This window comes from Oncorhynchus keta, chromosome 28, assembly GCF_023373465.1.
Source record: "Oncorhynchus keta strain PuntledgeMale-10-30-2019 chromosome 28, Oket_V2, whole genome shotgun sequence".
NCBI lineage: Eukaryota > Metazoa > Chordata > Actinopteri > Salmoniformes > Salmonidae > Oncorhynchus > Oncorhynchus keta.
This window is the reverse complement of record NC_068448.1, coordinates 40,563,069-40,585,911: the sequence shown is the minus strand read 5'-3', so window position 1 is coordinate 40,585,911 and position 22,843 is coordinate 40,563,069. Positions and strand designations below refer to the sequence as shown.

At 45.6% G+C, this 22,843-nt stretch overlaps 1 protein-coding gene across 6 annotated transcripts in view; it reads left to right on the top strand.

Moving 5' to 3' along the window:
• Positions 1–22,843, top strand: part of LOC118361111 (voltage-dependent L-type calcium channel subunit alpha-1D-like) — a 98,958-nt gene that overhangs the window by 29,254 nt on the left and 46,861 nt on the right. For all 6 annotated transcript variants that reach the window (XM_052483078.1, XM_052483077.1, XM_052483076.1 and 3 more), the window contains exons 4-7: positions 14,742–14,881; positions 15,792–15,931; positions 16,347–16,499; positions 17,964–18,160. In XM_052483078.1, the coding sequence (XP_052339038.1) occupies positions 14,742–14,881; positions 15,792–15,931; positions 16,347–16,499; positions 17,964–18,160 (630 nt within the window). The remainder of the gene's footprint in view (positions 1–14,741; positions 14,882–15,791; positions 15,932–16,346; positions 16,500–17,963; positions 18,161–22,843) is intronic.

Here is a 22,843-nt window from a genome sequence, read left to right as displayed (position 1 = left end):
ACGAGCCAGACACTTGGTTTTTGTGTGATGTTTCACATGTTCATTTTTCACGTGTTTTTCCAGCATGGAAACACAGTCATTTTTTTCACATTATGATTTTCACCACTTCCAGCTACATCTGGTCTCCCATCCAGGTACTCTATGAAAGGTGTTTAAAGCAGCAATCTTTAATTGAAGCATGAACTGTAACAGTCGTCGGTGAAAGAAGGTAAGGACCAATGCGCGGCGTGGTAACTGTCCATATTTTTAATAACGAAATTGAACACTGAACGAAAAACAACAAAGTGAACGAACGAAACCGAAAACAGTTCTGTCTGGTGCAGAATACAAACACTCAACAGAAAACAATCACCCACACCAAAAGGCTACCTAAGTATGATTCTCAATCAGAGACAACTAACGACACCTGCCTCTGATTGAGAACCATACCAGGCCAAACACAAAAACACCACATAGAAAAAGGAACATAGACAACCCACCCAACTCACGCCCTGACCATACTAAAACAAAGACATAACAAAAAGAACTAAGGTCAGAACGTGACATGAACAAATTTTTCTCCCCGCCAAAGATTCTGTTAAAGCTGAGGGATGGGGCAATGGATGCGAGGACTGACCATCCTTGATATCTAAATTAGAGTTTTAACCATGTTTTTAGGCTATACATTTACTTTGTTTACAAACATTGGAGTAAATGTGGAGTTTTCTTACATGTGAACCTGCAAATGAGATTTTCTTTCACCTGTGATCTTGCAATTCCACATGTGAAAGTGATCCACATGTGAAACGGCAATTATCATTTTCACATGTGAACGTTTTTTTAACATGTGAAACTACACATTTCTCATGTGAAACGGCAATTCACATGAAGTGAAAACGTTCTCCTCACATGTGAAAAGGTGGTGTTAACATTCAAACGTTAAATGTAGTAATATGGTTGCACATGTGAAATGTAAGCTCAGCTTGTGAAAACAGCTATTGGACATGTGTTTTTTCGTGTAGGTGTAGTACTTGCTCAAGAGCCACATTATTCATTACCAGATTCAGCTGAGGTCCAGTACCTAGGGGGTGATTTGTACCAAATACAATTCTTTTGATTTTAGATCCTTATATTTGAGGACCAGTTTATTCTAAAACTGACTGCAACTCTTTGTTTAGGGTTGCGGGGGAATTCACTAGCTGTGGGTGCTGACATGTGTAGTGTTGGAAGAGTCAGCGTAAATAGACACACGGTCTTTGTTTAACGCGAGCTCCCTCACAAGTGAGGGAGATGTCCGTCTGCCTTAAGGATGGACCATGAGGTTGTCTGATTTCCATGCTGTTGCTGCATTTGGAGATGTGCCCATAGATCAGCAGTACTGACCTCAGGATCGCTCACCTCCAGGCCAGGCCAGCTTTACTGCACCCTACTCTACTCCCAACGGTGGGACACACAAAACCGATCAACCCTGCCTCTTTTAGGATATAATTTGTAGATTAGACCCCATTCAGTCCCACAGCACTCTCCCCCTCTCTCCCTCCCTCCCTCCCTCCATAGGGCAGTACAGTTTTGTAGCTGGTAGAGAATAGGTTAAGATATTTACTGTGCAGAGTACTTAGCCAATGAGGTGGGAGGAGAGAAGAGTCAGATTTGTATCTAGCGTCTGTTGTCGTTGTTGACAAATAACAATAGGTCTGCGTGGGAGGTGAGGTGACAGAAAACCTGAAACTTCTTTTCAGAATAGGTCCTTTGCTCATTGTCTGCGCTTCCATAGAACATTCCACGAGGGAGTGTTGTAACTGGTTCACTGTCATATCTGCCTGTATTGAGGTTTTGGATTGTTGTTTTTATAGCAAGTAGGAGGTAAATGGCTATTGGAGTGGTGCTAATGGTGGAGATGTGGGGCTCCTCTGTTCAGCAGTCGCTCTCTCTTCCTACTGTGTTCTGCTGTAGTCTGCAACACACTGTCCACCATTCTGGCTCTTATTCATCTCATCGGTTCAATCAGTGCAGAGCTAATAAGGCCTGATTACCCCCACAGCCTGCTACTGGACTACATCAGGGCCTCAGGGTTACTTACAGTTGCATGTACGCACACACGCACGCACGCACACACACACACACGCACGCACGCACGCACGCACGCACGCACGCACGCACGCACGCACGCACGCACGCACACACACACACACACACACACACACACACACACACACACACACACACACACACACACACACACACACACACACACACACACACACACACACACACACACACAGTGGAGGATTTAGGTATGGGCGACATCTTGCTGGGGGCGGCATGGGGCGCCCGCACAAAAATATTCGGAATGGTGACATTTGCGTCAATGATATCATGTCACCGTGTGGGACTGTGGGTCAATTAACCCTGTCGGAGTGAGCGCCCTGATTCTAGTTTGTGAGCTAGGCAGGCTACTGCCTGGGAAGGTCTCCCACTCAGAAGTATGAGATGGGGCGGGGGTAGATTGACCTCCGGTCTCCCCAGTGGAAGCCCGAGGTAGGGGGAGCTGGGGAATCTATCAAATAGCACACCTCTAACTCTGTACAGTACTAAAATCAGCGACACGACAAAATGCTACCAAATAAACCACAATTCCTTCATAATACTGTGAATATAGTTTCACAGACATGTTGTTGCTTTTCTTTCTGGTTTGTGCGAAATCGTTAAGAATAATATAAAACCAGTCTGCGCACCACCAAGGTGAATTGGTTTAGTCTTGACTCTTGGTTGATAGTGTGTGTGTGTGGGGGGGGTAATGTATTGATGCTCCAGTGCCAAATGGATAAGAAAAGGTCTAAGACTTCAGGTGCCCAGTTCAGGAAAAATAGGAAAGAAGAAGAGGAGAAACGTGCAAAGATATATATCATCTCTTTACGAGTAGAATATTATGCATGTAATGAAATAGGCTAACCAACATAATTGCTATACTAGCCTATGTTGCTATGTTGCTTGCTATGCTATTACACATAGGGCGACAATATTCCGTTTTCTGTCCAACTAACTTACATAACATTTGATATAATTTCACCAAGTGTCATCATGATAATGTGTGTAGCCTGCAGCAAAACGATTACAACCTAACTAAGGTTTTCTGTGATTGTATTGACTAGGTCCTGAGCTCAGTAAGGGGAATTTCCAATGCTGTAGGCTAACTCAAAAGACGTCTATATTATGCTGATATTTTGTATCTTTTGTGATATATTGAGTCTTTTCGGGTGTCTTATGCCTAGAATTAGCCAAGGAGGTTGTGTGGTTTATTTGGTTCCTGTTGTGAAAATGTGATAAATTGTGCATAATGACATGTACAGTTGAAATCAGAAGTTTACATACACCTTTACCAAATACATTTAAACTCAGTTTTCACAATTCCTGACATTTAATCCTAGTAAAAATTCCCTGTTTTAGGTCAGTTAGGATCACCACTTTATTTTAAAAATGTGAAATGTCAGAATAATAGTAGAGAGAATGATTTATTTCAGATTTGATTTCTTTCATCACATTCCCAGTGGGTCAGAAGTTTACATACACTCAGTTAGTATTTGGTAGCCTTGCCTTTAAATTGTTTAACTTGGGTCTAACGTTTTGGGTAGCCTTCCACAAGCTTCCCACAATAAGTTGGGTGAATTTTGGCCCATTCCTCCTGACAGAGCTGCTGTAAGTGAGTCAGGTTTGTAGGCCTCCTTGCTCGCACATGCTTTTTTTCAGTTCTGCCTACAAATTTTCTATAGGATTGAGGTCTGGGCTTTGCCACTCCAATACCTTGACTTTGCTGTCCTTAAGCTATTTTGGCACAACTTTCGAAGTATGCTTGGGGTCACTGTCAATTTGGAAGACGCATTTTCAACAAAGCATTAACCTCCTGACTGATGTCTTGAGATGTTGCTTCAATACATACGCATAATTTTCCTTCATCATGATTCCATCTATTTTGTGAAGTGCACCAGCCCCTCCTGCAGCAAAGCACCCTCACAACATGATGCTGCCACCCCCGTGCTTCACGTTTCGGATGGTGTTCTTTGGCTTGCATGTCTCCCCCTTTTTCCTCCAAATATAACGATGGTCATTATAGCCAAACTGTTCCATTTATGTTTCATCAGACCAGAGGACATTCCTCCAAAAACTATGATCTTTGTCCCCATTTGCAGTTGCAAACTGTAGTCTAGCTTTTTTTTATGGCGGTTTTGGAGCAGTGGCTTCTTCCTTGCTGAGCGGCCTTTCAGGTTAAATCAAAATCAAATCAAATCAAATCAAAATGTATTTGTCACATACACATGGTTAGCAGATGTTAATGCGAGTGTAGCGAAATGCTTGTGTTTCTAGTTCCGACAATGCAGTAATAACCAACAAGTAATCTAGCTAACAATTCCAAAACTACTACCTTATAGACACAAGTGTAAGGGGATAAAGAATATGTACATAAAGATATATGAATGAGTGATGGTACAGAGCGGCTTAGGCAAGATACAGTAGATGGTAATCAAGCCTACCACTGTTGTGTCGTCCGCAAACTTGATGATTGAGTTGGAGGCGTGCGTGGCCACGCAGTCGTGGGTGAACAGGGAGTACAGGAGAGGGCTCAGAACGCACCCTTGTGGGGCCCCCGTGTTGAGGATCAGCGGAGTGGAAATGTTGTTGCCTACCCTCACCACCTGGGGGCGGCCCGTCAGGAAGTCCAGTACCCAGTTGCACAGGGCGGGGTCGAGACCCAGGGTCTCGAGCTTGATAACGAGCTTGGAGGGCACTATGGTGTTAAATGCCGAGCTGTAGTCGATGAACAGCATTCTCACATAGGTATTCCTCTTGTCCAGATGGGTTAGGGCAGTGTGCAGTGTGGTTGAGATTGCATCGTCTGTGGACCTATTTGGGCGGTAAGCAAATTGGAGTGGGTCTAGGGTGTCAGGTAGGGTGGAGGTGATATGGTCCTTGACTAGTCTCTCAAAGCACTTCATGATGTCGGAAGTGAGTGCTACGGAGCGGTAGTCGTTTAGCTCAGTTACCTTAGCTTTCTTGGGAACAGGAACAATGGTGGCCCTCTTGAAGCATGTGGGAACAACAGACTGGGATAGGGATTGATTGAATATGTCCGTGAACACACCAGCCAGCTGGTCCGCGCATGCTCTGAGGGCGCGGCTGGGGATGCCGTCTGGGCCTGCAGCCTTGCGAGGGTTGACACGTTTAAATGTTTTCCTCACGTCGGCTGCAGTGAAGGAGAGTCCGCATGTTTTAGTTGCGGGCCGTTTCAGTGGCACTGTATTGTCCTCAAAGTGGGCAAAAAAGTTATTTAGTCTGCCTGGGAGCAAGACATCCTGGTCTGTGACTGGGCTGGTTTTCTTTTTGTAATCCGTGATTGACTGTAGACCCTTCCACATACCTCTTGTGTCTGAGCCGTTGAATTGAGATTCTACTTTGTCTCTATACTGACGCTTAGCTTGTTTGATTGCCTTGCGGAGGGAATAGTTACACTGTTTGTATTCGGTCATGTTTCGATATGGGACTCGTTTTACTGTGGATATAGATACTTTTGTACCTGTTTCCTCCAGCATCTTCACAAGGTCCTTTGCTGTTGTTCTGGGATTGATTTGCACTTTTCGCACCAAAGTACGTTCATCTCTAGGAGACAGAACACGTCTCCTTCCTGAGTGGTATGACGGCTGCGTGGTCCCATGGTGTTTATACTTGTTTATACTTGTGTACTATTCGTACTGTTCGTACAGATGAACGTGGTACCTTCAGGCGTTTGGCAATTGCTCTCAAGGATGAACCAGACTTGTGGAGGTCTACAAGTTTGTTCTGAGGTCTTGGCTGATTTCTTTTAATTTTCCCATGATGTCAGGCGAAGAGGCACTGAGTTTGAAGGTAGGCCTTGAAATTCATCCACAGGTACACCTCCAATTGACTAAAATCATGTCAGTTAGCCTATCAGTAGCTTCTAAAGCCATGACATTTTCAGGAATTTTCCAAGCTGTTTAAAGGCACAGTCAACTTAGTGTATGTAAACTTCTGACCCATTGGAATTGTGATACAGTGAATTATAAGTGATATAATCTGTCTGTAAACAATTGTTGGAAAAATTACTTGTGTCATGCACAAAGTAGATGTACTAAACGACTTGCCAAAGCTATAGTTTGGCAAGTCATCTACCTCCTCAGTCACACAGGCCTCTTCAGAAATGATCTCGAACCAGCAGGATTCTCCCCAGCAGGATTCTCCGTGTGTGTGTGTGTGTGTGTGTGTGTGTGTGTGTGTGTGTGTGTGTGTGTGTGTGTGTGTGTGTGTGTGTGTGTGTGTGTGTGTGTGTGTGTGTGTGTGTGTAACTAATGCCCATGTGCTCTCCATTAGAAATGACTGTAGCAGGAGCCCCACCAAATCCTGCTGCTGACTGGCCTTCGGTTCTGACTGACAGAACTAGTTTGCAGAGGACCAAGTGAGGTACCTCCTCAATTTGTTTCCCCAAGGAATGAGAGTGATGGAAGAAGTTGCCACCACCAGTATTTCAGGAAGACCTTGGTGACTGGTGAAAAAGATCCCTAGAAGTTGGTTGGTGTATTCTGAAAGAAGCAACACTTTTCGAAGAAGAAAATTAATTGAGCAAACTCAGGACTGACAGACTGGAAACATACAAGTTCTTTGCTGACTTCACACGACAGTAGTCCAGAACACCAAACTGCATGAAAACATGGAAAGAACTGGCAATGAGCACTCATGGAGACTGAGAGGATAAGATGGAGAGAGGTGTTGACACGTCTGACTGCTATTGTGCAGTCTCTGGCAATTAGAAATCTGTCACTAAGGGGACACACAGAAACACTGTACTCTCCATCAAATGGAAACTTCCTCAAAGAGGTTGAACTGACGGCACAATTTGATCCAGTCATGAAAGAGCACCTTAACCGTGTCCAAAACAAAGGTGTCCAAGCCAGACTCCTGGAAATGAATCGAAGATCTCTATTTGTGCCATGTGGGGCTCAAACATTGTGGCTGATGCTGCTAAAAGTCATGTCGATGCCACCGGTTACTTTGGCACCTTGTCCACCTTGTTCTCAGCCTCCACACAGCGGCGGGCCATCCTGAAAAAACACGTGGACATCACTTTGGAGATGTGGACTGAGACGAGGTGGGAGAGTGAAGTGAAGAGTGTCGACCCACTGAGGTATCAGGCAGCAGTGGTGAGAGAGGCACTGGTTGAGGTGAGGGATCAAACCAAAGTGAACCATGTGACAACAATTGAGGCCCAGTCCTTGTCAGGGGAGGTGGGATCATACCGCTTCAGCATCTGTACAGCGGTGTGGTATGACATCTGGAGCCAGATACAACAGGTGAGCAAGCTGATGCAGTCTTCCAGTATGCATGTGGATGTTGCAGTCAGTCTTCTCAGAAAGACAGAGAGAGGTCTCAGCAACTACAGGGCGACAGGCTTTATGACTGCACAAACGTCCGCCAAGGATATTTGCGAGGGTATGAATGTAGAGGCCGTTCGTCAACAACAAAAAGGCTGAGGTCCACAAAGTCCACATTTTTCAATGTCGTTGTTGATGCTGCAACCTAAGCCCTTCAGGAAATATTTTCCACATTGGAAAATGTGAGAGAGAAGTTTGGAGTGCTGTCAACCTTCCAAAGTCTCTTAAATGAGGAGCTGTCAGAACAATGTGGGGCCCTTAGTATGACACTGCACTATAAAGAACACTCAGACTTGGATGGCAGAGAGCTTGCACAGGAACTGAAGAACTGACTTGCCATTGAAGACCATGGCCCTGCTTGAGCTGCTGATATTTATACACGAAAAGGAGCTCTTAGAAATGTATCCACATTTGTGGACTGCTCTCACAATGTGTCTTACTCTTCCAGTGACCGTAGCTGAAGCAGAGAGGAGCTTTTCAAAGTTGAAGCTCATCAAATCCTACCTGAGCTCCACCATGTCACAGGAAAGCCTTCGTGGCCTTGCTGACATCAGTATTAACCATGCAATTGCTGGGCAGATTTCTTATGACGATGTAATTGATGACTTTGAATCAAGAAAGGCAAGAAAGGTCAGGGTTCAGATGACAGTTGCGCAATTTAGTTTGTGTGTTTCTCGTTAGAAGTGCAATAGTGTAATAATCAGGCTCTCTTTATAAGTGAGTTATTCTATTTGTGTATTTGTGTGATATAGGATTGGTGCAATTTTAGTTTTATGTGTGTGGTTTAGCAATAGGGTAATAGTGTAATAGTTCGATTCTCTTTTTATTTGTATTTATATACTACAGTTGGCTTCTATTTGTCTTTGGGGGGGGTTCGTCCAGGGAGCCATACAAGCTAGAGCCACCACACCCACACGTTATCTTTAACTCATCATTCATCATCCTCAAAGCAAATGTCCACAATGACCCATAAATGAGATGCTATCATCACCAGAAGCCTATTGGCCATAGTTACTGTAGTAGTTATTGTAATAGTTACTGTCTCTGCTACTAACGTCACGTTGTCATCATGTGACACCGACAATTCGGGAGGTACCGTGTGATCCAAGGTGGAGGTTGTTGTGGTTTGTGCTCATCCAAGTGGCATTGGGTCTGTCCACTCTGATCATAGTCAGACGCTCAGATGGCATGGCACAAACCCTCTCTGGTATGCCAATCACTCCACCACTGCTCCCAGCTGATCCATCTAGCAGGTAATGTGTGACGCTGTCCACCCAACCCTGCGAAATTATCGATCCCAAACACACAGAAACACAGAGAAAAGGAGAGAGAGACAGAGAGAGAGAGAGAAACCGAGAGTCAGCCCCCCATGTAATTGGTGTCCCACATTTATATACAGTGTCAGTGTTATCTCTCTCACTCTCTCTCCCCCTCTCCCTCTCTCTCCCTGCCTGCCTCCAGCCCATACACCCGAATGTTCAAAAGAGGATACCTCAGATACTTTGACTACCTGTCCGGATTGGGGTCAATTCAGCTTTAATTTCAAACAATTCACTTAACGGATGAATTGAATTGAAAACTCAACTGACCCCAACCCCAATACCTTTCCAGGATTATCCAGTAGCGGGTTCCACCTCTTTCCATCTGCAGACAAGCATCAGTCTGGGTGTTTAAATCTGTCAACACCATTTTGCCATGTTGAGTGATTGATATATTTGACGGGATGGTAGATTATTACATAGTACATGGCTGGACCATGATGAGTGATCTGAGCAGCTCAGGCCTGCGGGTGGGTGGGTGGGTGACAGACAGGGTTACAGTGAATAGAGGAGCACACTGTCTCACACTGCTGCTCTTCTTCCTCCAGGCACTCTCTCTCTCTCCTCCGTCTCGCATTCACTGTTCTTTCCTCTCTCTCACTATCGGTCTGTCTTCACTCTTTCTATGTCCCTTTCTCACACTTACACGTATACTTTCTCACTCTCCCCCAGTCTCTCACTTGTTTCTTGAGAAATGACACTTGTGGAAGCCATTTATTGATGGAAAGCGGCATTCTGCTGTTCTGGTCACTGGGCTATGGACTGTATGCTAGGAGAGCTCCCTCTCCTTCCATATCAAAAGAACACCCTGCACTGATAGCCAACAGGACTACAGAGATAAAGAACACTGGTGGAATTGTATAGATGAGACACACACACACACACACACACACACTTATCCAATGGCTCTGTTCTCCTCCATTGAAAGTATATTAACAGTCCCTTTTCATTAGTTTGTTGTACAGGATTCTTTTAGAAAATAAATCGTTTCCAGCATCAGTCGTTCAGATGTTGTATGACAAGGACTGGATGTTTTATTTGAGTCCTCGGGTTTAATTTAGATTGGTTTATTTGGGTGCAGCACAGCAGTTTGGGTTCAGAGAGAGTTCACTGAGAGAGTCGGCTCTGTGTTCCTTCTTCGTGTCCTATGGGTACAACACTCAGGACTCCACCTGTCAGATAAAGACTACAGGCACTAGTTAACCTAACTAAAAAAAAATTAAAAAACATTATTTGTGTGCTGCATGTTTACATGTTCACTCACATCTACTGTAGGTACTAAATAAAATGTTTACATTGAGACAACATGAAACATAACTTAAATGCATATACACTGAGTGTAGAAAACACTGGGTTTTTTGCCCTCAGAACAGCCTCAATTCGTCGGGGCATGGACTATACAAGGTCTTGCTGGCCCATGTTGACTCCAATGCTTCCCACAGTTGTGTCAAGTTGGCTTGATGTCCTTTGGGTGGCGGAACAGTCTTGATACACACAGGAAACTGTTGAGTGTGGAAAAACCCAGAAGTGTTGCAGTTCTAGTTACAAAACCACTGTTTCTGGCACCTACTACGATACCCTGTTCAAAGGCACTTAAATATTTTGTCTTGCCCATTCAGCTTCTGAATGGCACACATACACAATCCACGTCTCCATTGTCTTAGGGCTTAGAAATCCTTCTTTAACCCGTCTCCTCCCCTTCATCTACACTGATTGAAGTGGATTTATAAGGGGACCTCAATAAGAGTTCATAGGTTTCACCTGGATTCACCTAGTTAGTCTATGTCATGGGAAGAGCAGGCGTTCTTAATGCTTTGCACACTCAGTGTAGATTGTTCCCTATGAGAACCCATAATACCAACCCACAGTGAGTGTAATGTATTCTTTGCTGAGTAGGACGTAGCCTACTGAGTATTAAGACTGATGAGGGCCAGTCTCAGACTATTCAAAAGCATTACAGAGACTTTGATTAGTGGACTGGATCAACAACTTCAGTTTGGGGTTGGACCCAAACGTGGGGATTTAATGCTTATGGTCGACCAGTCCTTAAGTCAAAAGTCATTGAAGTATTCCTTTGGCAGTGGTTTGGTTCATGCCTCTCTCATCCCGTGATTTGGTCAGTCACAGTGGCTGCTAGGGTCCTGTTTCTGACATATTTTAGGATACTGTTCCACTCTACCCATTGATGATGGATTGGATTTTACAGTATATACACACACATGGCTAGCACTTTCTCAAGAGTTCAAAGTGCTTTACATTGTATAGGGGAAACAGCTCATCCACTACCAATGGATGAAGAGTTGAACCTCTTGTTACCCCCTCATCATCACTTGGCTCTGGCTCTCGCACACTGGATCTGTTCTCACACTGGCTCTGTTCTCACACTGGCTCTGTTCTCACACTGGCTCTGTTCTCACTCTGGATATGTTCTCACACTGGCTCTGTTCTCACACTGGCTCTGTTCTCACTCTGGATATGTTCTCACACTGGATCTGTTCTCACACTGGCTCTGTTCTCACACTGGCTATGTTCTCACTCTGGATATGTTCTCACACTGGATCTGTTCTCACACTGGCTCTGTTCTCACACTGGCTCTGTTCTCACTCTGGATATGTTCTCACACTGGATATGTTCTCACACTGGATCTGTTCTCACACTGGCTCTGTTCTCACTCTGGATATGTTCTCACACTGGATCTGTTCTCACACTGGCTCTGTTCTCACACTGGATCTGTTCTCACACTGGATATGTTCTCACACTGGCTCTGTTCTCACTCTGGATATGTTCTCACACTGGATCTGTTCTCACACTGGCTCTTTTCTCACTCTGGATATGTTCTCACACTGGCTCTGTTCTCACTCTGGATATGTTCTCACTCTGGATATGTTCTCACACTGGCTCTGTTCTCACTCTGGATATGTTCTCACACTGGCTCTGTTCTCACTCTGGATATGTTCTCACACTGGCTCTGTTCTCACACTGGATATGTTCTCACTCTGGATATGTTCTCACTATCAGGTTTCAGGCAAGACCCAAGTGCAGACTCTGTTGAAGTAAAAATGTTTATTGCAACAACAGGGGCTGGTAAACAACAGGTCAAGGCAGGCATGGAGCTGTCCAGAGGTACAGGACGGCAGGTAGGTTCAGGGTCAGGACAGGCAAGGGTCAAAACCAGGAGGACAAGAAAAAGAGAGACTGGGGAAAAGCAGGAGCTGAGACAAAACACTGGTTGACTTGAACAAACAAGACAAACTGGAACTGACAAACAGAAAAGACAGGTAGAAATACCCAGGGGATAAGTGGGGAAGATGGGCGACACCTGGAGGGGGGTGGAGACAAGCACAAGGACAGGTGAAACAGATCAGGGCGTGACACTCACACTGGAACAGATCTCACACTGGAACAGATCTAACACCGGAACTGTTCTGTTTGATGCTGCTATATCAGCCACAGGTCCAGTTTTGGCTGTTGTGTTTGTGTTCCCATCTTCAGCTGTTCCATTAGTCACTAATAGCGGATGTTCCATATTCTTAGCGGTTCCACTCCCTCCCTGACGTTCTATTAGCTGATGTTCTATCTGTCGGCTGGCTGTTCACAATGGCCGTCTAATGGAGAGATGCTGCTCCTCTCCTCCCTCCACAGAATACACGGATTCTGTCTCTATTGTCACTTGGCTGCAATCGCTGCTAGCTTCTGCGCACTCGCGCAAACACACGCTCACGCCCACAGTGACTTAAGGTCACAAAGGCAGCAGCGGGGCGGACGTGGCCTCCGTGGCTGCCACAGCGTCAGAGCTTGGCTAAGTGCTTCCATTCAGACGTGATTATTACTGTAAAGAGGAAGTGGGCAGGTCTACTTTGTCAGCTGGAGACAGAACAGAAAAAGGGGCCATTTTGGACCAAATCAAACAAAGGGGAGATGAGTGAGGAAGGGGACACACATTCAAGCAGTTGAAACGTGTGCGTTCACGGCTCTTATCAGTGTGAGGCAGCTAGCGTCGTCACGTGGAGATGCTGGGCCATCCTCAGACTACTGGAGACTGTGTCTGTTGTATACTTATGTACTGGTTGTGTGGCAGCAGGACCTTTTTATTTATAAGCGCTACTTAGGCTTCTCATTTTAGGTACTCTTGGAAGAGGTAGGGTTTAAGACGTTTCCGGGAAGACGGGCAGGGACTCTGTTGTCCTAGCTTCAGGGGGAAGCTGATTCCACCATTGGGGGTGCTAGGACAGAGAAGAGCTTGGACTGGGATGAGCGGGAACTGCCCCCGTGCAGGGGTGGGAGGGCCACGAGAGCAGAGGTGGCAGAACGGAGTGCTGGGGGTGTAAGGTTTGAGCACAGCCTGAAGGTAGGGAGGGGCAGCTCCATAGTCAAGCACCATGGTCTTGCAGTGGATGAGAGATTTAACTGGAAGCCAGTGGAGTGTGCAGGGTGACATGGGAGAACTTGAACACCAGTCGGGCTGCGACGTTCTGGGTAATTGGAGGGGTTTGATGGCACAAGCGGGGAGCCCAGCCAACAGAGAGTTGCAGTGGTCTAGATGGGAGAGGACAAGAGTCTGGATTAGGACCGGCGCTGCTTCCTGTGTGAGTAAGGGTCTTACTATACAGATGTTGTAGAGCATGAACCTGCAGGAGCGAGTCACTGCGTTGACGTTTGCAGAGAACGACAGGGTGTTGTCCAGGGTCACGCCAAGGCTCTTTGCAGTCTGGGAGGGGGACACCATTGACTTGTCAACCGTGACCAGAAAACAAACATTCACGAATCAAAAGCTTGCTTGTTTTGTTATAAAGCAGCTTTTCCTATCCATTCATTAGACAGTCCCTACGTTGTTGTACCGTTAGCATCCTAACAGGTCAAGCTGTTCTAACTCTGTATTACTCTACATTAGCTATTCCCTGTGTGAAAATGTCTGCTGTCTGTCTGGCTGCATTACGGCCTGTACTGTACTGAATCAACGCGGAGGCCAGAAACAGAGGCTGAGGCTGACTGGCTGGCTTAATGGCTCTTTAAAGCCTGCTGCTGAATCACAAAGCAGAGGCCTTGAATGATGTGGGAATCTCTGCCAGATACAGGGCTATGCTCTCTGATCGGTATTAAAAGTCAAACTCATGCTGTTACCCTGGTAACATTTGCATTACGCAACAAACGGGAGATGACGGTTTTCGAATGTTGACTTTGTGCTCCTTCGATTAATTCACTGAGGTGTGGGTTGTTGGTGGGGAAAAGTGTTGCTTTGCATTGTGCCCACAATTCTCTGTATACAGAGGTGTATTCTGACCACAGGCTTGATTATAAGTGAGATCGAATGCTTTCCCAGACCACGGCAGGTTGGTTTTTAAAAAGAGAATGCCAATGTGTCCACCCAAAACAACTTTTCTCGGGTGTGAACAACACGAAGACCAAGTAGAGGAGTTGAGTAATTCAGAGGCTCTCCTCTCCTCAGGACTACACAAATCAGGCCGCTTTGTTCAGGCTATTCCTTCCCGCCAAAACTAATCCAGACCTCATGCCCTGTCACCGTCTGTCTGTGTGGCTCTGCACCACCAGGCATGATGGGAAAAATAGAGATTATGATCGTCAATCATCCAATGAGTGACATGAATGTTGTTTTCACCAAACTTTTATCTGTCTAACTGGATTAGCAACCTGTTCTCTCTGTCACTTTCATTCTTTCTTTCCCCTACATCTCTGTCTGTTGTTTCTGGCATATTCCATCCTCCACCACTGTAACTGAATCCTCATCATTGATCAAATCTCTGCTCTGGGCCAGGTGTTGGTGAATGACGATCTCCCCGGCACAGTTTAACCCTGTTGGCTCAACCATTACTGCCTGCTCACAATGAACCAATCAGATTTCTTCTTCTTGAAGAGTGTTTGTTGTTGTATTTATTATTCACATCCTTGATGTTTAATGGCCCCCTCTCTCTCTCTCTCTCTCTCTCTCTCTCTCTCTCTCTCTCTCTCTCTCTCTCTCCTCCCCCCTCTCTTTCCCTCCCCACAGGAAACAGTAGAATATGCCTTCCTAATCATCTTTACTATAGAGACCTTTATGAAGATCATAGCGTATGGTTTAGTCATGCACCAGAACTCCTACGTAAGAAACGGATGGAACATGCTGGATTTTGTCATTGTCATAGTAGGGTGAGTACCACCACTGTTTAAGTTGAAATCAATGGCTCTCCCAAGACAGAGTCATAGAGTAATTCGCACACACACACATGCATATACACACACATGAGTATTCCAGTTCCTCCTGATGCCAAGGTACATCATTACAGCCCAGTATGGACCACTGAACGTGCACTCAAGAAAAAAATATATCCTTAAGGGTTGCAAAAAGGTTATTGAACCCACTTCTTATAAAAAAGACTTACAGATGCCGTATCTTAATTTGATCATTCTTTGTTTATTCAAGGTTTAAAAAGGCTCCTAAAAGTGAGTGATTTCCACTTAAAAATGTCAGACTTGATTCGCCCCAAAGAAAAATGTATCAATCCCTACAAAAATGTCCATTAATTATAATCCACCTAATAATTCGCATTTCCTGTTGCTGCAGGATTATTTTCCTGCTGTGTGAAACTGGCTCAAATTACGATACGTTATCTGTAAAGAAAAAAAAACCATGTCCTATGTCGCCTCTGGTCTGAGTGCTTGTTGAAGGGCATTCTGCTCATTCTTTCCTCTCATTTTTGGTGCCTTTCTGTAATGGTAGTTCATTGAATTTTTATAATATTTATATTGAGTTTGTTTGCCACACAAACCAGGCGTCAGACAGACACTCATACAGCGTCTGTCTAAAACACACATTACATAGCGGTAGGCGCAATGTTGATTTTACATGTGTTTTTATTCAATTCAAACACACACACACACAACAGTATGGCCCAGAAAAGACCACTAAGATAAATCAGAGTTCTGTCACCAGAGAGCTCAGAAAGCCTCAGGGCTGTATTTTACAATGAAGTCATCTGTATCTCTGTCTGTGATCTTTGTGATATCTCTCCCCTTCCCTCTTTCCTCCCTCTCTCTTCCTCTATCCCTCTCTCCGCAGGTTGTTCAGTGTAGTTCTGGAGGTGATAACCAAAGAGGGCGATGCCGGGGGCCAGGGGGGTAAACCGGGAGGCTTCGACGTCAAGGCCCTCCGAGCATTCCGGGTGCTCCGCCCCCTCCGCCTTGTCTCAGGAGTACCCAGTGAGTTGCCATGGCACCAGAATATTTAATACATTTAGACTCTAGAGATGAATCATTATGTAGTAATTGATCTGTGTTTCTGATTCTAGTTCAAGCTCAATCTCAAGTTTTATTGATACCCATATAGCAGCCTATACAGGCTGAAATCTATCTGGACATAACGTATACAAATACTGAATGAGTTTCCTCATAATATACTCAATGGATATATTAAATGGATGTCCTCATAGCTTTACACTGTCCCTGCTTCCATCTTGTGTGTGTGTGTGTGTGTGTGTGTGTGTGTGTGTGTGTGTGTGTGTGTGTGTGTGTGTGTGTGTGTGTGTGTGTGTGTGTGTGTGTGTGTGTGTGTGTGTGTGTGTGTGTGTGTGTGTGTGTGTGTGTGTGTCTGACCCTTCTCTCTCCATGTCTCTAGGTTTACAGGTAGTGTTGAACTCCATCATTAAAGCCATGGTTCCTCTGCTCCACATCGCTCTGCTCGTCCTCTTCGTCATCATCATCTACGCCATCATCGGCCTCGAACTCTTCATCGGCAAGATGCACGCCACCTGCTACCTGGTGGGCACCGGTAAGGGCCTGCGTCCCGTAACCGGCCTGTCTCGGTCCGTTACTTGAAGTTAAACTTTTCCCAGCTTTTGGTTCATGTCAGTACTGCATAAAAAGACAGGCTTCGGTTACCGATCGATAATTCACAATGGTTTGCGAAAGTATTCATTCCCCTCGTCATTTTTCATATGTTCTTGCCTTACAACCTGGAATTGAAATGGATTTTTGGGGGGTTTGTATCATTTGATTTACACAACATGCCTACCACTTTGAAGATGCAAAATCTTTTTTTATTGTGAAACAAACAAGAAATAAGACAAAAGAAATTCAGAAAACTTGAGTGTGCATAACTATTCACCCTCCCAGAGTCAATACTTTGTAGAGCCAGCTGCTCCAGCTCCTTGAAGTTGGATGGGTTCCGCTGGTGTACAGCAATCTTTAAGTCATACCACACATTCTCAATTGGATTGAGGTCTGGGCTTTGACTAGGGCACTCCAAGACTTTTAAATGTTTCATGTTAAACCACCTGAGTGTTGCTTTAGCAGTATGGTTAGGGTCATTGTCCTGCTGGAAAGTGAACCTCCATCCCAGTCTCAAATCTCTGGAAGACTGAAACAGGTTTCCCTCAAGAATTTCCATGTATTTAGCTCCATCCATCATTCCTTCAATTCTGACCAGTTTCCCAGTCCCAGTCGATGAAAAACATCCCCACAGCATGATGCTGCCACCACTATGCTTCACTGTGGGAATGGTGTTCTCGGGGTGATGAGAGGTATCGGGTTTGCGCCAGACATAGCATTTTCCTTGATGGCCAAAAAGCTACATTTTAGTCTCATCTGACCAGAGTACCTTCTTCCATATGTTTGGGGAGTCTCCCACATGCCTTTTGGTGAACACCAAACATGTTTGCTCTTATTTTTCTGCCCACTCTTCCGTAAAGCCCAGCTCTGTTGAGTGTACGGCTTAAACACATTTTTTTCATTTCACTTCACCAATTTGAACTTTTTCGTGTATGTCCATTACATGAAATCCAAATAAAAATCAATTTAAATTACAGGTTGTAATGCAACAAAATAGGAAAAATGCCAAGGGGGGTGAATACTTTTGCAAGGCACTGTATATGCAACATCAGCAGAGAGTTAGGGACTGTGGCGTGTAATGGCGGGTGTGGGTGGTTGTGTGTGTGTGTGTGTGAGAGAGAGAACGAGAGAGCCTCTGATGAGCTAGTGTGCTATGAGAATTATGTGTTAACACTGTATACATGCACACTATACCTATAGAATGTGTATCTGTAAACAAGACAAGCAAAACTGCATAACTTTTCTGTGCGTGCCAGTGCCTTTTTACACCACAGGATGTATTTGATATTCTCATATGGCAAAGGCACTCTGATGTCACGCATCTGATGCGATGCATCATTGTTTACTAAGTTATTTTCCGGCCTTACATCCTACCTTTCTCTCCCTTTCTCTATATGCACTAAAGGTATTCTGGCCGAGGAGGAGCCTGTTCCGTGTGCGGTGTCAGGCCATGGGCGCCAGTGCAGGATGAATGGGACTGTGTGTAGAGAGGGATGGCACGGGCCCAATGGTGGCATCACCAACTTTGACAACTTCCTGTTTGCCATGCTCACTGTTTTCCAGTGTATCACCATGGAGGGCTGGACTGATGTTCTGTACTGGGTGAGGCTGCTTTATGAACCACACCCAGCTAGCAACTATCAAGCTATCTCTACTTACAGTAACAGAGGTTTCAACAGTGTTAGCTTAGCTTCATCGCTAACACTGGATGAGCTCCACTCAAATCCAACTTGCAGAAATAATGTACACAAAAATACTCCCCCTTCCCCTCTCTGACCTCCCACCTATTTCTCCCTCTCTCCTTAACCTGTGTCTGTACCCTACCTCTCTGCCCAATCTCTACCTCCCTTTCTCTTTCCTCCGCTTATCTCTCCCTCTCTTCTTAAACGTATCCCTCCCCCCTGCGTCTCTACTCCATCTCTCCCTCCTTTTCTCTCTCCGCCAAATGACTCTCCCTCCCTCTCTATCGGTACTGTCCTCTCTTCTCGTTCATGTGCCGGTTACTATGGTGATGCCGTGCTAATGAAGCCATGAATGCGGTGAAGGTGACATTGGGAGTGGAAGAGAGATGCAGCCACTCGACAGACATGAAAGGGATTGAGAGGGAACTGAACACGGAGGAGGAATGGGGAGATGAGATTGGCAGTTATCCACCTCATGTTCCTCATGCTTGTGTTTATAACACGGAAGAGAAATGCGGAAACTATGGATACAACTTCCCCCGCGGTCGTGCATTATCATAATTCATATGCGCACCACTAGAAACCCTGTCAATAGCATATTTCTGCATTCATTTTGTTAACTGAATCAACAACTGCAATAATGCTACTAATACAAGTTAAGACTGAGATGGATCCCCAAAGTATAAAGTGGAAGTATTCCCAAAGTCAATTCATGAGAAGAGACGGACAAACAGTACCCCACCCAGAAGGACTCGCTGGGATACTGATATAAACCGTCTGTGACCGTCCATAAAGTGAGCCAGAATATACGCATAAATCATTGACTCTCTTGCTGTTGACGATCAGGCTATGGAAAAACTTAAAAAGCTAAGAAGCCTACCAATTTCTAAACAGCGATAAAGTTGGGACCGTTCTGGCAAAGTCCTTCGGAGACGAAGATAAGTGGATCTTCCGCAAAGCCGATGTCGAGCCGAGCTAGTCTGAGGAGCCAGTCCCACCAAGCATGGGTGCTAAGCTAGCATGGAGGGTGAGGTACTGACTGCTGGTTTCACCTGCATTGCGGTTGTGGGGAAATCCTGCTGCCACGCCACAGCGATATGTGGAAGGTGAGATTAATACCACACTAGCTAGTTAGTGGTAGCTATCTATTTCCCCCTTGTTCCTGTGTGTTCGGTTGCAGGACACACATTTCACTCATTTACTTCCCAAACGCATCTGAACTACACCTACGGGAAGTCCCGTGGGACCTTCCGCAAATAAACAGTGCACATGATGGCACTTTAACATGTTGGGAATGCATGGCTTTCTATGAAATGTTTGTGAAGGTCAACACACACCAACAGGAAAGACTAGAGGAGGAGACGAGAATGCAGGCTTTGTCCGAGGTCTGGTGTGACGCAAGGAAGGTTCAGCAAAGAAAGTGCCTGTGCTGGATACATTTGTACTAGGTCTCGGACAGTGAGGACTTGTCATTTCTTCCCGAGACCAGCTGAGTAAATTATGATTATTATTTATTTTGTGTATGTTACACACACAAATGCGCACAATACACCTGAAGAATCCTGCTGGGGAGAAGCAAATGGTTCTTCATCCTCATCCTCAGGCTCAGACAACATTTGTGAAGACACCTGTGTGGCTGAGGAGGTGGATGGCTCATCCAGTGCCAGAGGGTGCTCCAAAATATTTCAGAAGTGCCCCTGAATTTGCATTGAAATACAGTATATGAGTCTGACACCCTTAATACATTTGTTGCACAATTAAATACAAAGTTGAAGTCTGATGTTTACATAAACTTCGGTTGGAGTCATTAAAACTAGTTTTTCAACCACTCCGCAAATTTCTTGTTAACAAACTATAGCTTTGGCAAGTTGGTTAGTACATCTACTTTGTGCATGACACAAGTCACTTTTCCAACAATTGTTTACAGACAGATTATTTCACTTATACTTCACTGTATCACAATTCCAGTGGGTCAGAAGTTTACATACACTAAGTTGACTGTGCCTTTAAACAGCGTGGAACATTTCTGAAAATGATGTCATAGCTTTAGAAGCTTCTGATAGGCTAATTGACATAATTTGAGTCAATTGGAGGTGTACCTGTGGATGTATTTCAAGGCCTACCTTCAAACTCAGTGCCTCTTTGCTTGACATCATGGGAAAACCTAAAGAAATCCGCCAAGACTTCAGAAAAAAATTGTAGACCTCCACAAGGCTGGTTCATCCTTGGGAGCAATTTCCAAACGCCTGAAGGTACCACGTTCATCTGTACAAACAATAGTACGCAAGTATAAACACCATGGGACCACGAAGCCCTCTCATACTGCTTAAGAAGGAGACGCGTTCGTTCTGTCTTCTAGAGATGAACATACTTTGGTGCGAAAAGTGCAAATCAATCCCAGAACATCAGCAAAGGACCTTGTGATGATGCTGGCGGAAACAGGTACAAAAGTATTTATATCCACAGTAAAATAAATCCTATATCGACATAACTAGAAAGGCCGCACAGCAAGGAAGAAGCCACTGCTCCAAAACTGCCATAAAGAAAGCCAGACTACGGTTTGCAACTGCACATGGGGACAAAGATCATACTATTTGGAGAAATGTCCTCTGGTCTGATGAAACAAAAATAGAATTGTTTGGCCATAATGACTACTGTTATGTTTGGAAGAAATCGGGGGAGGCTTGCAAAGCCGAAGAACACCATCCCAACTGTGAAGCACGGGGGTGCCTTTTTCTAGTTTCTGATGGCCTAGTCAATGGCTGACTAAGTTAGCTAGATTTACCTCCCCGGAGACCAGCAATGAAACATTTTGATTGGATATTTTTCGTCTTCAGCTTGAACTCTTTTAAAACAAAACATATTTGAAAATAATAATAATTATATTATAATATTCTCTGAAGATGTTGTTCCTCACTGTGTTAGGGTTAGTAATCATTTGTAGAGAGGCTCTATTTTCCCTGCATTTTGTCACGCCCTGGTCAAAGTATTTTGTGTTTATCTTTATGTATTGGGTCAGGCCAGGGTGTGGCATGGGGTTTTTGTATTGTGGTGTGTTTTGTCTTGGGGTTTTGGTGTGTATATATTGGGATTGTAGCTAGTGGGGTGATCTAGCAAAGTCTATGGCTGTCTGGAGTGGTTCTCAATCAGAGGCAGGTGTTTATCGTTGTCTCTGATTGGGAACCATATTTAGCAGCCATATATTTGAGTTTTGTCGTGGGTGATTGTCCTTAGTGTCCTTGTTCCTGTCTGTGTTAGTTTTCACTAGTATAGGCTGTTTCGGTTTTCGTTTATGTTCTTTGTTTTGTAGTGTTTGTATTTTAGATTGGTGTTACGTTTTTGTTCATTAAACATGGATCGCAATCTACACGCTGCGTTTTGGTCCGACTCTCCTTCACCACACCTAGAAAAAACCGTTACAGAATCACCCACCACAACCGGACCAAGCAGCGTGTCAACAGGCAGGAGCCGCAGGAGAGGCAACAGAGGCAGCAGATCAGCTCTGTCCGTCTTGGAGGAGCAGCAGCAACTACAGTGGGAGAGGCTGCACTACTTGGAGAAATGGACTTGGGAGGAGATTCTAGACGGGAAAGGACCCTGGGAACAGCCTGGAGATTATTGTCGCCCCAAAGCCGAGCTGGAGGCAGCAAAAGCAGAGAGGCGGCATTATGAGGAGCTAGCACGGCAGAGCGGATGGAAGCCCGAGAGTCAGCCCCAAAAATGTATTGGGGGGAGGCTCACAGGGAGTATGGCTATGCCAGGTAGGAGATCGGCGCAAACTCCCTGTGCTTACCGGGGGGCTAGAGAGACCGGGCAGGCACCGTGTTATGCAGTGGTGCGCTCGGTGTCCCCAGTGCGGGTGCATAGCCCGGTGCGGTATATTCCAGCTCCTCGTATCGGCCGGGCTAGAGTGGGCATCGAGCCAGGTAAGGTTGGGCAGGCTCGGTGCTCAAGAGCTCCAGTGCGCCTGCACAGTCCGGTCTATCCAGTACCACCTCCACACCCCAGCCCTCCGGTAGCAGCTCCCCGCACCAGGCTTCCTGTGTCCTCGGTCCGGGACCACCAGTACCAGCACCACGCATCAGGCCTACAGTGCGCCTCGCCTCTCCAGCGCTGCTGGAGTCTCCTGCCTGTTCAGCGCAGCATGAAGCAGCCAGAGCTGTCAGTCTGCATGGAACAGCCAGAGCTGTCAGTCTGCATGGAGCAGCCAGAGCTGTCAGTCTTCAAGGAGCTACCAGTCTGCAAGGAGCTGTCAGTCTGCAAGGAGCTGTCAGTCTGCACGGAGCTGCCAGTCTGCAAGGAGCTGCCAGTCTGCAAGGAGCTGTCAGTCTGCAAGGAGCTGTCAGTCTGCATGGAGCAGCCAGAGCTGTCAGTCTGCATGAAGCAGCCAGAGCTGTCAGTCTGCAAGGAGCTGCCAGTCTGCAAGGAGCTGCCAGTCTGCAAGGAGCTGCCAGTCTGCAAGGAGCTGCCAGTCTGCACGGAGCTGCCAGTCTGCACGGAGCTGCCAGTCTGCAAGGAACAGCCAGTCTGCAAGGAGCTGTCAGTCTGCAAGGAGCTGTCAGTCTGCATGGAGCAGCCAGAGCTGTCAGTCTGCATGAAGCAG